General features: G+C 45.6%; 1 protein-coding gene and 1 long non-coding RNA gene across 3 annotated transcripts in view; one reads left to right on the top strand and one right to left on the bottom strand.

The window, feature by feature from the left end:
* The window catches only part of Rab3b (RAB3B, member RAS oncogene family), a 67,049-nt gene that overhangs the window by 11,806 nt on the left and 38,030 nt on the right, over nucleotides 1-17,213 (bottom strand). For both annotated transcript variants that reach the window (NM_031091.2, XM_087551329.1), the window contains 1 exon segment: nucleotides 3,889-4,007. In NM_031091.2, the coding sequence (NP_112353.1) occupies nucleotides 3,889-4,007 (119 nt within the window).
* Nucleotides 1,883-9,538, top strand: LOC134486965 (uncharacterized). Its single transcript, XR_015621049.1, has 3 exons — nucleotides 1,883-2,151; nucleotides 2,337-2,425; nucleotides 8,144-9,538. It is a non-coding gene; the product is annotated as an uncharacterized LOC134486965 (long non-coding RNA).

Here is a 17,213-nt window from a genome sequence, read left to right as displayed (position 1 = left end):
GACACCCAGGGCTACAATGAGAGACCTTGTCTCAAAAATTCAAAAACTCAAAAATAAATCAAAACAAAATAAAAAATTGAGTCAGGGGCTAGAGAGAGAACTCAGCAGTTACAAGCACTGGTTGCTCTTAGAGAAGACCCAGGTTTGGTTCTCAGGACCTACAGGGTGTTCATAACTCCAGTTCCCCGGGATCTGACACCCTCTTCTGGCCTCCACAGGCATTGCATGCAATGCTAAAACATTCAAACACACCAATTACAAATATATAATTTTGAAAAACAGCAATAAAAAAAGATGTGGTAGTGTTTTACATCCAGGACCTCGCTGTCCTGGAACTTACTAAGTAGACCAGACTAGCCTCAACTTGCAGAGATCCCCCTGTCTCTGACTTTCAAGTACTGAAGGATTTTGCTGTGTCAGAGCACAGCCTGTGTGCTGTATGATCAGATCAAGGCCATACTGAATGAAACAGAGTGATGCACTGTCAGAATCATCTTGGATTCATGATATGTTCGTCTTTGAACTAAGTTTTGGGTATTGTGTGTTCAGATGTCTTTTGCTATTTGCAGGGTTGTTTTTTTTTTTCAAGATCCCTGTGTTCAGTCATGTGAGCCCATATAGAATTGCAACTCACTAAGAAGCTTTGCCCTTGGAGGAGTGGAAGGAGGGTCATCAGACTGTGACCTGAGCTTGTAGCAGCTCCCTCCCTCTGCTCCTCAGCACCCTGTCTGTCTGTCTGTCTGTCTGTCTGTCTGTCGGAGGTGCTAAGTAGTTCCATTCATATAGGATGGCTAAAAGATGGTCTTTGAGACTTTTGGCTTTGAGATAGAGTCTCACTGTGGCGCAGGCTAGATTGGACCTCAGTATGCAGCACAAATTGGCCTCAGATTCAGTGATCTTCCTGTTTCAGGTTTCCCAGTGCTAGGACTTCAGATATGGGCTCTTCATCCAATGAGATGTTTGTTGGTTGAGACAGGATCTCACCGTGTAGACCAGTCTGGCTCCCAACTCTTGAAGATTCTGCTGCCTTAATCTCTCAAATGCTATGATTCGAGGTGTGAGCTACCACTGTCTGGTTCTATCCTAAGACCTTAAAAAATACTTTTCAAATGTTTTTCTTGGCATTTTAAAAAAGTGGACAGGCCTAATTTCTATAATTAGAAAATTTTTAGAAGAATAAAATAGGATCCTGCACAGTAGACATTTGGGGGGGAGGGGAGTGGGGAATGGGCCTAATGCTCTAACTCTCCCATTAGGCAAGCCCTTTTGGTCCCCTGCACCTCCACCATGGTATCTCTTCTACTGGGCTAAATTCTTTCCCTGAGGGCAAGGACAGGCCTCTTCATCTTTGGGATGCCAGCCTCCAGTGGGAAACAGAGCAGAGAGCGTGGCAGTGGATGTCAGGTGAATAACTGCTCTATGAATGGCTAATCCTGAGGCATAGACTGACTCTGTCGCTACCTGACACTGATACTTAGTCCAGCCGGATCCTCCCGCCAGCATGGACCTAGTTCTGATTCTGTTCCTCAAACCAACCCCACCACTGACTTCACTGGTTGAAAAATTCATTGTTCCCTTCAGAGACAGAATCACTTAGCCAGCAGGTGCTGCAGGCCACAAAGAGCCACTCTCGGTGCTGGGGCTTGGGTGGTTGAGACCAAGTTGCTTGGAAGGCAAACTCAAAGGTACCTGGGAGAGATGGACACTCAGTCTTCAGACTAAAGGCAGTACCCGAAACCAGCCCCGGCTCTGTCTTTTGCTCTCCCTTTCTCCTTCCCCCACTCCTCTCACCCCAGCCTCTCTCACCTCCCAGATTAGCAACGAGCTCAGGTTATTCTTAGAAACCCATCACCAGGTGTTAAAATCACTGTGTTCCCAAGGCAGAATGAGCAGAGACGAACGAGGGAGAAGGACAAGGGTCATGGCCCACAGGGAAGGAGCAGTGTGGTGACAGAGTGGTCACTCCACGGGAGGCGTGGTGACACAGAGAAGGTGGACGAAGATGGGCAGAAGGGAAATCATAACTGGAAAGACTAAAGAGAGAGAGGACACAGTGGGAGGAAGGGACAGGGAGAGATGGAGAAGGAAGATGTCAATGCAGTGATGCACAGTGATAGCCTGTCTCAAAACCAGACAAAACTATCAAACGAGGTAGGACCCAGTGGGAAGCAATCAGGTCCCAAAGGGGCCACACTTTGAAGGAATGGGTGTGATTCTTGAGCAGCCCTAATTAGTACTTATGAGAGTTATAAAAGAATGACCCTGCCCCCCCTCCCTGCTCCCTGTGGTAGCTTCCTGTATTCCCCTGTGATCTTCCTTCTTGCTTGTTCTTTCAGGATGATGCCGTCCACCATGATAACGACACAGCCAGGAGGCCCTTGCCAGACTCAGTGCCATGTTGTTTCCACTTTCTGCCTGCAAACCTGTGAGCTAAGCAAATATCTTTACATTATAAAGCCTCTCTCCACCTCGAATTTTGTTTTAGTAATAGGAAACGGACTAATAGAGTTGTTGTGGGCAAAAGGAAGGCAAGGTTGGTGCTGGTCAGCACTGTTGCTGGCTACCTGGCTCACTCAGCTCCTCTGATGTCAAAGCACAGTAATGGCACAGACACCCCACCTCCTCCTGTCCTCTGCGGACTAGGGATACTGGGCATCGGGGCCTCCTTCTCATGTCTTGCTTTTCCCTGTGCTTGATACCCCAAGAAGAAAGGCGCAGTGGCTCTGAGGTTGTATCTCTGGACCACTGTGATGATTTCCTTTGCAAACAGAACCCTTTTGAACATGGACAGATATACTCCAAGCCCAGCTCAGTGATAGATACTATGTAGCTCCATTCTCCACTGTAGCCAGAAGAATCCTCCTGAAACAAAACTTGGCAACTGGGGTTGGGGATTTAGCTCAGTGGTAGAGCGCTTGCCTAGCAAGCGCAAGGCCGTGGGTTTGGTCCCCATCTCCGAAAAACAAAACAAACAAACAAACAAAACAAAAAACAAAAAAACTTGGCAACTAGCTCATTTCCAACTCAAATATCATCACCTATATATCACCCACAAAAACTTCCCATGACCTACATTCTCTTCTCCTCTCACCTGCCTTCTTCCCCTTGCACATCTTTTCTTTTCTTTCTTTTTTTTTTTTTTTCTGGAAATTCTTACCCATTGCCCCTCAGGCTGACTCCTGTTTATTTCTCAGAACTTACCATACATGTCCTCAACACCAAGATGCCTTCCCTGACTCCAGCAGCCAAAGAGAGCCCCCTCTGGGTTCCCATGGCCCGCGTGCCTCTCTTCATCAATACCGTACTACTGCTGGCTAGTTTTCATCAACTTAACACAAACTAGAGCCATCTGGGAAGAGAGAGCTTCAGTCGAGGAATTGCCTCCATCAGATTGGCTTGTAAGCAAGTCTGTTGGGGAGATTTTCTTGATTAATGGTTGATGTGGGAGGGCGGTGCTACTCATAGCAAGTGGTCCTGGGTTGGCTAAGGAAGCCAGCTTGCTCAGCCATAGGGGACAAACCAGGAAGCAGAATTCCTCTATAATCTCTGCTTCAGTTCCTACCTCCAGGTGCCTGCCTCAGGTTTCTGCCCTGGCTTTCCTCAGTGATATATTGAGATCTGGGAGTTGTAAGAGGAAATAAACCCTCCCCTCCCCCACTGACCTCTGGTCAGTGTTTCATGGAAACAACAAAGAGCAAAGCAGGACAAACCCCCATCACCTAGCATTTTCGTGGCCTGCCTCCTGGTTTGATTTCTCCTCTCATGCAAGAGCATCTTGAAACCAGGAGCCACGGCTGATTTACCTAGGTTTCCTTAACACATAGCACAGGCTTAGCACATGCTAGGTTTTCATGACCAGTTTGGCAAAGGAATGAGTTTGATATGTACCAGTCCTGGACAGCGTTGAAGGACTCCTCGTTGGTGATGTCATACATGAGAATGAAGCCCATGGCCCCGCGGTAGTAGGCTGTGGTGATGGTCCGGTACCGCTCTTGCCCTGCCGTGTCCTGGGTGAGGAAAGGGAAGAATCAGAATCCTAGTAAGTCTGTTGCGTCCTCAAAAGTCCCCAAGGCAATTAACTGGATATTTAAGGCGCACTCGTAATGTTTATTGCATTGTGGAGTCTAAGTAGAGCATGATATTACCTCCCAGAAATTACTAAGAAAACAATTATCCCAATGGAGAAAGGGCAAGAGGCAAGAATAACTTACAGAAGAAATGTACGTGGGTGACCATTATACTTAAAAACCCTATACTGTCATGTTAACTAACATGTGGTGACTGCATATAATAATCAGATGCACCATGCGTTTCCAAAGATACACGTATTTTTATTATATGCATCCCCATTACCCTTTCCTGTCCTCTTCTCCTGCTCTTCTTGCTTCCCTTTCTCCTCCCACCCAGTTCCTCTTCCTCATTTATTTGTTTGTCTGTTTGTTTATGATGAGCAATGGGTTCCATCAGGGTTGCTTATAGAGTCCGGAAGAGTAATTGTTTATAGAAGTATGGGCTCTTTATATCAGTGGCTATGCCACTAAAGCAAATGTCTCTCCCATCCTCAGGACCCATCAAGTCCTTAGAGATGCTCAGGGAGGAGGGGTAGGGCCTCATGATCTTTCCCCCTACACATATACCACAGAGAGAGAGAGAGAGAGAGAGAGAGAGAGAGAGAGAGAGAGAGAGAGAGAATGTTCCCTCTCCTGCTCCCTCTCCCCCCCTCTTCTGTGTGTGTGTGTGTGTGTGGGAGCATTATCAGTCCATACATCCTGGTCAGGGAAAGGTCAAGGGCTCTTCTTCCTCTTTTGAGATGATCTTGACAAGTCTTCCACAGTTAATCTCAGTTTGTGTGAGATCAGAGGTGCTGCAGCAGGGCTGATGACCCGAGCTCGGTTATCTGGACCCACATGATAGAAAGAAAGAACTGATGCATGCAAGTTGATCCCTGACCTCCACACATGTGCCATGCATGAGTGAGAAAGAAGAGAGCATATGCGTGCTTACACATTAACTAATTAGTTACGAAATTAAAGTTAGTTAATTAATTAAAACCATAAGTGCAACAGCAATGTCACATTCCAGAGACAGCATTCTGCCTCAGTCGGCTCCTTCCTCAACACAGAGGTCCCGTTCAACAGTTTCCTGTTCTCAGCTCCTTTGCCAGTTGTCTCTGCAGTTACCACTACTCACTGCAAAGGAAGCGTCTCTGACCAAAGCCGGTGGTAACACTAATCCGTGGGTATGAACATAAATACTTGGGCAGCAATATGGTAGACACATCTTGTCCATTTAGCAAAATGACCTAGGGCATCACTGGCTGCAAGTTTTTAGTTAGGCTTGCAGTACCAAATATGGACTCCCTCCTGTGAAGTGAGACTCAAATCTGACCAAAGAGGTTACCCCTGTGACTGACTTGCCTCCATTGCACCAGGGAGAACTTCTTTTCTAGCGGGTGAATAGAGCAGTGCACAGATCCACACTTGATGGTAATTGTCACCCAGAAGCCTGGTGCTATGACATTAGACTAGCTGTCTAATGTCATGACTAGCTGTCGGAAAAGGAACTTCCCTCCTGGTTCCAGCTTGGTTTTTAAGTCTTGTGAGCAAAGCATGAATTGAGCAACAGGATCTAGTTCTGATGAGTGACCAATGACTGTGGCAAATGCCCGTATTGTTTTGGGGAACTTAAAGGTCTTCCTGATCAACTACTCATAGGGAAGGGATCCTCTGGCCCTGCTACAGGGTTTTCATTTAATAAACTTGTAGTTCCTGGGGACTGCTTTATTCATTATGTAGCATACTTATGTTCAAACTCTTTAAATTTTTTTATTTAATTTTTATAGACTTATTTAACTTTATATTTTGGTTTATTTTATGTGTTTGGGTGTTTTGCCTGCATGTGTATCTGTGCACCCTGTGCATGCCTGGTGCCTGTGGAGGCCAGAAGAAAGTGCTGGATCCTCTGGGACTGGAGTTACAGACGGTTGTGAGTTGCCATGTGGGTGCTGAGAATCAGACCCAGGGCCTCTGGAAGAGCATCCAGTGCTCTTGATTACTATGCCATCTCTCCAGCCCCTTGAGTTAATCATTTATTAGCTTATCCATTATCGGTTTTCCTTCTGGCATTCTCACCCACCCTTAGTTTACGTTGAGCCTCTCCTCTTCTGCGTCTCCCTGCCCCACCCCCTGGCACTTAACACCGTGCTCTGCCCAGAGCTCCCCACTTCTACCCCCACCTCAGCAACCTCTTTTCCCCTTCTCAGAGCCTCTGTGTACTTTCTAGGCCTTATTATACATCCCCACATAAATTCACACACATAACAATTTAGCAGGTAGAATCCTGCTAATAAGATAATACATATACATATAAGAGAATACATGCATTATTTTTCTTTCAGGCCTTGAGTTATCACTCTTAATATAGTATTCTCCAGTTTTATTCATTTACTACAAATTTCATAGTTTCACTTTTCTTTATAACCAAACAAAATTTCTTTCTTTTTTTTCAATAATAATTTCCAGGTCAGGTGAGATGACTTAGCAGGTAACGGTGCCTACTGCCAAGCCTGTCAACCAGACTTAGATCCCAAGAACCCATATGTTAGAAAAGAATCAAGACATTGTCCTCTGGCCTATACACTGTGGTATGCATATGTGTTAACAGCACATGACGAATATAATATAATAATGCAAAATAACAACAAATAACAATACAATTTTGTTGGGAGAATCTCTTGAGCAATGTATGAAAATATCACCTGTCAATAAAATACTGCACCCTATTAGCTTAAGCAGGAAATAGAAGGTGGACACCTGTTTGAGGAAGGTGATCACATGAAACTGAAGACCAGGTACAAGCCACATGGCAGAACTTAGAGTCAGGTAATGGGATTAGTGAGATATGAGCTAGTCGGGGAACAGAGCCCTAGCTTTTGGCTTAGGCATTCATTCATATACAAGAAGTCTCAGAGGGGCTGGAGAGATGGCTCAGTGGTTAAGAGCACTTATTGCTCTTCCAGAGGCCCTGAGTTCAAATCCCAGCAATCACATGGTGGCTCACAACCACCTGTAATGGGGTATGACTTCCTCTTCTGGTGTGTGTAAAGACAGCATATATATGTATATATACTTATTATTATTATTATTATTATTATTATTATTATTATTATTGGGAACAAAGTGGTCAGAAGGAAAAGCCTGTGTAGTTACAAAATTTAGACTTCAAAAACCTACAGCGAGGGTAAGTGACTTCCCCAAAGTCATAACAGTGGTGACAAAGAATAGCCTTGAGTCCAGGGCACATGCCACAACACCTTCTTTTTTTTTTTGGTTCTTTTTTTCGGAGCTGGGGACCAAACCCAGGGCCTTGCGCTTCCTAGGCAAGCGCTCTACCACTGAGCTAAATCCCCAACCCAACACCTTCATCAACGAAAGACTGCTTTATCTACAAGCATTTACTGTGAATGTCCATGAACATGAACAGTGAGGGCAGTATGCGTTCTAAAGTGTCGCACTGCACCAAATAACTCGACACTCAAGGCCTTGCAGAATACACGTTGGTACTCCAGTTTGTCAGGTAAGAATCCATGGTTTGGAGACACTGTCTAATAAGGGTTAGAACTTAGACCAAGTCAGGTCTATGTGACTTTATACCTATATAATATATTCCCATAGTCACGAACCATACTTTGTGTGATGTAAAGAAAAGATGGAGTAAACACCATCCCTGCTCCCAGGAAGCCACAGTAGAGCTTCCTAGCGAGGCTAAGACTTATCACTGAACTAGTAATTAGCAATAGGAGATAAAATGTCACCATGTCTACAGAAGTGGCACAGAGAAAAGGTGACCTGAGTTCAGCTGAGGGAGAAACAATGTTGGGGAAGTTACAGGACCTGTCAGAAAGCAGAGGTCGTTTTATCTGGGTAGGCTGGGCTCCTCCATATCAAGGGATCCCTAAATCTTAGCAGCTTGAACACAGTGTTGTCAGTTTTTCCCACCATCAGCTTGTACCTGCCATGGCTGGTGCTCTCCTTTGTGGCTTCCTTTGTCCAGGATAAAGACTGACAGAGAAGATAGGAAGATAGCACAGAATCATAGCCCATAGCATGGGTTCTTTGAGCTTCTATTTTCCCTGTTTCACTAGGTGAAGCATATCGTCGATCCAGACACAGCTCTCAATAGGGGAAAGAGAGACAATCCTACCAGACACTCAGGAGAGGAACAAGAAATGTATGGTAAACAGCATGAAGTTCCCACAGGAGGAATCTGCAGCAAGCCAGGAGCCGCACCTAAAGATGTGTGTGGGGAAGGTACTGGGGCCTTTCCTAAGGATGTTTTCCCAGTTGACAAGTGAATGAATCCTGAGAAATAGAAAGAGGGTTTTTAATCTTTATTTATTTATTTTTCTTTTCTTTTTTTCGGAGCTGGGGACCAAACCCAGGGCCTTGTGCTTGCTAGGCAAGCGCTCTACCACTGAGCTAAATCCCCAACCTCTCTTTATTTTTATCTATCTATCTATCTATCTATCTATCTATCTATCTATCATCTATCTATCTATCTATCTATCTATCTATCTATCTATCTATCTACCTACCTACCTACCTACCTACCTACCTACCTACTTACCTACTGTATGTGATGGGGAGGCACATTTGCATGGCACAGCCTATGTGTGGAGTTCGGAGGACATCTTTGTTTGGGTCGGTTGTCCCCTTCCAGCTGCAGGTTCTAGAGCTGGAACTGGGGCGGTCAGGCCTGCATAACAAGAGCTTTTGCCCAGAGTCATCTCGGGGGCGGTGGAAGAATTTTAGCCCATGAATTCTCAGAGATTTAAAGAATGGTGGGAAATGGGAAATGAGTAGTTAATAAAGCTAGAAAGGACTCTGTATGTTGTATTATGGGGGCAGGGCTTTATCTTGTGGATCAATGTTTTGGGACAGGAGACATAATTAGATCAATGGTGTGCCACTTGGATTGGCTAGAGGATTTTTGTTCTGATCCAGGTAAGATCTGATAAAGCTATTTTAAAATGAAATGATGAGGGGCTAGAGAGTTGGGTCAGCAGTTAAGAGCACTGACTACTCGTTTAAAAGACCCAAGTTCAATTCCCAGCACCCACATGGCAGCTCCCAATCGTCTATAATTCCAGTTCCAGGGAAGTGGATGTCCTCTTCTGACCTCAACACACACTTGGTGCACAGACATACATGCAGGCAAAAATGCCCCCACATATAAAGATATAGAATTTATTTTTTAAAAATCTAAAACAAAATTAAAAATGAAATTACAAGGTACAGTGACAAGTCAGATGAAAAGATATGAAAAACGAGTGCCTGTAGTCTCAACACGAGGAGGCTGACGCAGGAGGATTTGGAGTTCAACTCCAGCCTGAACTACACACATAGTGAGTTCAAGACCAGTCTTGATGACAAGATTCTGTCTTAAAGGAAGGGGGGAGTGGAACAGAAAGAAGGAAAAGAAGAGGAGGAGGAAGAGGAAAAAGAAGAGGAGAAGGACAAAGAGGAAGAGGAGAAAGGGGAGAAGGGGAGGGGGGAGGGGGGAGGAGGAAGAGGAGGAGGAAGAGGAAGAGGAAGAGGAAGGACAACAGCTATCCCACCAGGACTGTTTCTCCATGCTCTTAACCACTCATCTCTCTGGCCCACACCTGTCCAGCCTGGGTTAATAAAAGGAAGCCTGAAGTTAGCACGAGCATCTTCTAGATCAAGGCGTCACCTTCCTGTTCGCTGATGTCTTTGAGCGTCTTCCTCCTCCTCCCAGTCTGCAAGCACACACCCCTCAAGCTCATGGATGCCTGAGAGGAGGCACGGACGATGAATGAGTGTGTATGCTCCTAACCCTGGAAACCTAGGCACTAGTGAGGGGAAATTGCTATGTGCCACGTCTACATAAAGCCTGTTTCTCTCTGTGTGTCTCTGTCTGTCTGTCTGTCTGTCTGTCTGTCTGTCTGTCTGTCTCTCCCTGTCTCCCTTCTCCTCCCCTTCCCTCCCTCCTTCCCTCCTTCCCTACCCACCTCTGTGTGTGCACACCTAATAAACACTCTTTCAATATTTAATCAGCTTCTCCCATGCTTTTGCCTCTGCTTCCTGTTTCAAGTCAGTGCTGCAGGCTACCACTGATCTCAAGTTCAGCCCCTGAGTTCAGTGTTACAGGACTAGAATAAAGCCATTCTTCCTGATCCAGGGATCCCACAAGCTCTGGGCTCCTGCACCACCCCTAAATTATGTCTGTAAAAGTGTTTAGTTTCATGTCTTTGCCAAGCCCGATGTCCTAACTCTTATGATCCAGTTGATGTCCGACTAATTGGAAAACCTATTACGCAGTCTCAGAGGAGCTTGGACGTGGAGTCAGCCCCATCTCTGTTTTCCCAGCCTAACATGGGGCTACAGACAGCAGAGTTCCCAACTTCTGCTGTTTAAACAAAAAGCGTGGGGCCGGGCTGGAGACCTGGCTCAGCAGTGAGGAGTACTTGCTGCTATTGCAGAGTTCAGTTCCCAGTGTAAGGTTGTCCATAACTCTAGTCCCAGGGCATCCAACCCCTGCCCCCACCCCTGCCTCTGAGGCACACAGGTGGTTCACCTACATACAAGCAAACACTCATATACATAAAATAAAAATAAATAATTTTTTTAAAAAGCATGGCGTTCTGGTGTTTGTTTCTTTTGGGACAGTGGTGTCTCATGTAGCCCAAAATGATTTCAAATTTGCAGTGTGCCTGAAGGTGACTTTGAACTTTTGATCCTGCTGCCTCTACCGTCTGAGATCTGGGGTTCAGACATGAGCCCCTATGCTCTGTTTTGTGCAGTTCCTACATAACCCATAACATACTAAGTACTGTTTGCTTGTTTGTTTGTTCGTTCATTCATTTATCACTTCCCCAACCCAGTTCCCCAGATACGTCCAGCCCCCGTGGACATGTCTTGTGGCCCATGTCACTTCCCTCTCTATTCCAAATTATCAAGGCTGACTCCAGCCAGAGTCTCAATGTGAAAGAGTAGATGACAGACCTTGGTCTGACTCCCAGCTCTGCCATCCATCAGCCACGTGATTGTGGATAGATTGATTATTTCATTTCTTGGAGACTTAGTAGGGCTTTGGTAATTAAATAAAATGTCTGGCCCATAATAGGCAACTGAGTAGATGAGTATCTGTCATTATTATTTAACTTTTAAATCATTTCTATAAATAACTAATTTAATTCTTCATCTGTTTAACCTGGAGAGAGAAATGGAGCTGTTTAAGAACACTTGCCTCTCTTCCAGAGGACCCAGGTTCAATTCCCAGCACCCACAGGGTGGTGCAGCCTTCTATAACTCCAATTCTAGGAAGTCCAGCACCTTCCTCTGATCTCCTCAGGCACCAGACACACACACACACACACACACACACACACACACACACACACACACACACACGGTGCATAAATACATGGGTGGTACATTCATACATTCAAAATAAAACAATAAATAATGAATAAATCTAAAAGTCAGTTTCCTCATCTGGAAAGTGATGGTAACAGGACAAACTTAAGGTGACTGGGGAGGATTAGAGATGATGTACACAGAGCCTGGCAGGACACAGAACATATGCAGGGTGCTCAGAAAAGCTCATGGCAACCGCTACTCATACTGGCTGTGTCGTTGTGACTCCATGTAAAGACACAAAGTTAGAAACAAGTGGCCTGCAGCCAGCTCTCAGCGCTCCATGCTAAACGGAAAGTCGCCCAGAGAAACACTCTCCAATCCTCCTGTTTTTTATTTTTAAAAATCACACTGACAAACACTGATTTCATTTTCAGTGATGAGAGTCAGAAATAGAACCAAAAATGAGACAGGAAGGAGCAGAAAGAAAGACGAATGACTCACTGGCTACTCGAAGAAGGCAACTGTGACATCAAGAACAATCAAGCCACTTTCAGGCAACCGACATTCCGTGAGCTTTCCGTGAGAGAGCATTCTGTGAGCAAAATGTTATGCCTAAGAGCAGAAACCAGGCAAGCTGCTGCTCTGGCCTCCAGCACCCCGTCAGTGTGGAAGACAGATACACTGTCTGTCAAGGGAACACCTACACGTGTCAGGTGATTTCATGAAGCCCCATTCTAGGTATTGAGGCTTTCCAGTGGCCAACACATCTGTCTTCCTGGGCTCAAGGTTAGAAATCACCCTCAGAGCTTAAGTGAACTCAGGTGCCCAGCACCCAGGCCCTCGACTAATATTTGCTCCCACACGGTCTTCATATCCTGCTGATTGCTTACGTCACCATCACAAGCCACCCTCATCAGTGCTCCATGTTTCTGTTCATGCCTCCTTGTGCCACATGTGCCCTCTCAGCGTTTCCACTCAGTGCGACGCTCAGTTTGTTAGATTCTCAAGTTTGAAAGGAAACTCCAAAGTTATTTAATCTACACCGTCACTCAAAAATATCAACTGTACTGGCATGCTTACATTGAGTACACCTCTCAGGACATCACACTGACAGACATTTCTGATCATTTGCATCACCTCCTCCGTTTGCTGAGCTGAAACAGAGTGTGTAACTGTTCTCTGGAGACAGCGAGTAAAGAGAAATGTGGCATTTCTCCAAATGTCTAGATCCTGGTATATGTTAATAGGGTGTCCTCTATGACCTCAGCTAAATACCTGTGAGAAAATGATCAATATCTCCATCCTCTGGAGCAGTGGTTCTCAACTGCCTAATGCTGCGACCCAGTGACCTAGTTCCTCGTGTCACTGTGACCCCCAGCCATAAAATCAACTTCATTGCTACTTCATAACTGCAATGTTGGTACTTTTATGAACTGTAATGTAGGTACTGGTGTTTTCTGATGGTCTTGGGCAAGCCCTGTGGAAGGTTTGTTCGACCCTTAGGATGAGAACCACTGCTCTACCAGGACAGCTGAAACCTAAAGCAGCAGAAGACGGGCAATTGTGAAAACAGATTGCTTCAGGTAATTTTCTTGTTGTTGTTGTTACAAAAGCAATTTTGTGAAAGAGTTTATTCTAGATCACTGCTCAGAGGTTCAGGCTCCCATTCTAGATCGTTGCTCGGGGGTTCAGGCTGCCATTCTAGAGCACAGCTCAAGGGATGCTCCGCTGTGGCAAAGCAGTCAAGGTAACAGAGGTTGAAGTAGCTGGTCACGTCACACTCTGTTCAGCTCCCTTACTCCATGCATACAGTCCAGGATCACCGCCAGGGAAAACTACCGCCCGGAGTGAGCAGGCCTTCCCTTTCAACGTCACAGCCAAGCTAAGCCCTACTGGCACAGCCAGGGGTCGGCCTTCTAGGTGATTTTTAGATTCTGTCCTGTTGACAATTGACAGTATCACAGGGGTTTAAGTAAAAACAGGTCTTGTGCCTCTAAGACAACAGTGCTCTCTTCACAAGGCAACATCAATGACCTTCCAATCACCTGAAGTAGGACCTTGACAGTGAACAGACTGACCAGAACCCTGATGGGAACTTGAAACCCACTGAGAAAGATGTGCAGTTTGACCCTCAAGGAATAGTACATCTATTTTCAAGTATCTAAAGTGTCAAGGGAGCTTCCGTTCTCTTTTCAAATCTTTGCTGGAGGTTATTTGGTGACAAGACTGCTAAGCGGTGCTTACTAAGTCTACGGTATTGTTTTGCCACAATTGGACTTGGGCTCTGAAGCAAGTGAGGCCAGGGAAGGCCATGCAATCGGAGCCCTCCCAGTACCGTGAGGTTCACACCTTTCCTTCAGAGCTTGCTCAGCTCAGTAGAGGAGCTGTCCTGACCATCCTGGCCAATAAAATGCTCCAGAAACACGCTTTCTTGGGACCATGTGTATCCCATTTGTAGCACTCATCCCTGCTGTAATTTCATATTTATTTGTATAATTATGTGATTAGTGTCTGTCTCCCCTGCCAAGCTGCGAGTGCCATAAGAACAGGATGTCTGGTTTTGGTTACTGTTGTATCTCCAGTGTCTGGCCCAGCCCCTGCACTAGGGGCTGGAGTGTCCTGACAAATGCTGTTGGAGGGAGGGGTTTATTAGATGCCCTCAACATTCCGAATAGAACTCATGAGCACCAGATGGAATTCTAAAATTCAATTCTCATCGCCTTTCCCTGTGTCTAAGACCTTCCCTGGATTCTGAAAGCCCACAGCTTCTCAGAGGATACAGATCCTTTACAGTCCAGCTCAGACTTCTCCTTCTAGTTCCCCCATCCCTTTCCTTGACAGAACAGTGAGCTCCAGTTTTGCATGATTATTGTGTACACTTCGTACCCCTGGACTTTGCTGATCTTTGCTTAACCCATTCCTTTCCCCTTTCGCTCTTTTCTTTTTCTTTCTTTCTTTCTTTCTTTTTTTTTTTTTTTTTTTTTGTGATGGGGTACTGAGGTTTGAACCCAAGGCCTCATGTATACTAACCAAGTGCTCTCTCTCTACTGAACTATATCTCCATCTCTAAGCTTCTTTCCTTCTGTAAAAGTTTTCTCTGATGCCAGGTGCTGGTGGCATACACCTTTAACCCCAGCACTCAGGAGGCAGAGGCAGGTGGATCTCTGTGAGTTTGAGGCCAGCCTGGTTTACAAAGCAAGTTTTGGGACAGCCAGGGCTACTTAAGGAAACTGTTTTGGAAAAAAAAAGAGTTTTCTCTGAATCTTTCACCAAGTTTTAAAAGTTTTACACACACACACACACACACACACACACAAACACAGAGAGAGACAGAGAGAGAGAGAGAGACAGAGAGAGACAGAGAGAGAGACAGAGAGAGAGAGAGACAGAGAGAGAGTCAGAGACAGAGACTTTGTTCCCTGCCCACCTATAGTTTGGTACAATATCATGCATACATTATATTTACTGGAGCTGCTGATTTGTTCATCTGTTTCAGGCTATAGGTACCTTGAGGTCAAATCAAACATAGCTAAACCCTAGGCCCTGAACTATAGCATGTGGCATACAGTGGGCAATTAATAAGAATGCTAGTGAGCGAACCTCAGGGGCTGGCTAGGTACTGAATTAAGAAACTAATGTAGAAACTCATGTGAAAGAGTGTATGACATCATACATGCTACCTCCTCCTTCTGGTCTCTTTAGTGTTGCTGACACAAAAGCAGGAAAGAGGCAGGCCAAGCAGTGAAAGAACTGTGTCCTTACAGAGCTAGTGAGAGCATACCTCTGAGGCTCCCACCCCTGAATCCTGCCCTGCTGTGTACCTGTGTCCCCTACCAGAAGCTTCTCTCTCCCTCTCTGTCCCTCTCTCCTTCCCCCTCTCTCTTCTCTCTCCCTCTCTCCCTCTCCGTTTCTTCTCTCTCTCTCTCTCTCTCTCTCTCTCTCTCTCTCTCTCTCTCTCTCTGTCTCTTTCCCCCCTCCCTCCCTCTTTCCCTCCCTCCCTCGCTCCCTCCCTGTGTCCCTCCTTCTGCTTCTCTCTCTCAATTCTACATCTTGATCTGACTACATCTTGATCCAATGACAGCCAGGGGGAAGCTATCTTCCACACTGGGCATAGTTTGAGCATATATATAAGACCTCAAAGGCCACCTCCATAGTGACACACTTCCTCCGACAAGGCCACACATCCTAATAGTGCCACTCCCTATGGGCCAAGCATTCACACACAGGAGGCTAAGGAGGCCACACCTATCCAACCATCTCAAGCACACAGGGGTTCTTTATTATACAGATGAACTGAGACCCAGACATTTGGCAACCTTCTCAGGACCCCATAGCTACTAAATTGTTTTTTGAGACTTCATTTTTCTTTTATGTGTATGAGTGTTTGCCTGAATGTCTACCTGTACACCATGTGCCTTCTATGCCCTTAGAGGACAGAAGATGGCATCAGATTCCTTGGGATTTGAAGTTACAGATGGTTGTTAGCTACCATGTGGGTAGGAAATTGAAGCCAGGTCCTCTGGGAGAGCAGCCTGTGTTCTTATTCATTGACCCGGCGCTTCAGCCCCAGGGAAGTACGTCCTCATATTCAAAGGTTCTGACTCTGTGCTTGTTGTTCTCTGCTGATGTGACACAAACTGGAGTTACCCTGGAAGAGGAAAGCCCAGTTGAAGAACTGCCTCCATCAGAATGGCCTGTGGGCAAGCCTATGGGGGACTTTTCTTAACTGATGATTGATGTGTGAGCATCCAGCCCATTGTGGTCAGCTCCACCCCTGCACAGGTGGTTCTGGGTTGTAGAGGAAAGCAAGCTAAGCAGGCCATGGGGAACAAGCCAGTAAGCAGCACTCCTCCAGGATGTCTACCTCAGGTCCTGCCTCCAGGTTCCTGCCCTGCTTCAGGTCCTACTTTGGCTTCCCTCAATGATTGATTGAACCTGTAGACCAATAAGTCTTTTCTGGTCATGTTGCATTTGGTCATGGTGTTTATCACAGAATCTTACCATTGCCGGTGTTCTTTCTAGCACCACATCCCCTTGTCACTACTGATTACAGACAAGGATGTTGGATTCTAAGGAGCAATGGTTACGTCCTTGAGGGCAGAGGGAAGGAAAAGCATCACTGGAATCCAGGACTGAGCAGTAAAAAGTTCCCTGGTCTCTGTGAACAAGTAAAATCCTATCTAGGCTTTAAAGTTCAGGTTAGATGGAATCTATCCCTTCAGGATCTGGTTTCAAAATCCATCCTCAGTCTTTTTCTAATTTACATGAGCGCGCACGTGTGTGTGTGTGTGTGTGTGTGTGTGTGTGTGTGTGTGTGTGTGTGTGTGTGTACATTCATTGGTCTAGGTGGAAGTCAGAGAACAAGCTGTAGAAATCAGTTTTTCCTTCTTCTACATAGGTCCAAGAACCAAACTTAGGTCTTCAGGCTTGGCAGCAAAATGCCATTACCCACTGACCCATCCCACCAGATCTCATCATCCCTGTTCAGAGAATGCATGTGGGTCTTTATTTTAGCAACAGCACAGCAGACTTTCAGAGATATACGATCCCTGTTGAGAACATCAACTTCCCATACATTTACTGAGTTCACACTAGTGGAGAAAACCTGTGTGTCCCTACTCTCAGAACCCTCACAGGAGAGAGGGGAACTTGCCGTGAACATGGAAATCCTGTCATAGGTATGCCTGTGGCCAACTCCATCATTTTTTGATTAAAAAAATGAAAGTTCATTTTAGCCTTAGTCTCTGATATAAAGTCCTTACAACTCGAAAACACTGACAGATGTGACTGCTGATTTCTATTAAGATGTAGGCACCAATTTTCACCTGAAGC

This window comes from Rattus norvegicus, chromosome 5, assembly GCF_021556685.1.
Source record: "Rattus norvegicus strain SHRSP/BbbUtx chromosome 5, alternate assembly SHRSP_T2T, whole genome shotgun sequence".
NCBI lineage: Eukaryota > Metazoa > Chordata > Mammalia > Rodentia > Muridae > Rattus > Rattus norvegicus.
Note: the sequence above shows the minus strand (reverse complement) of the source record. Positions and strands in the feature narration are given on the sequence as shown.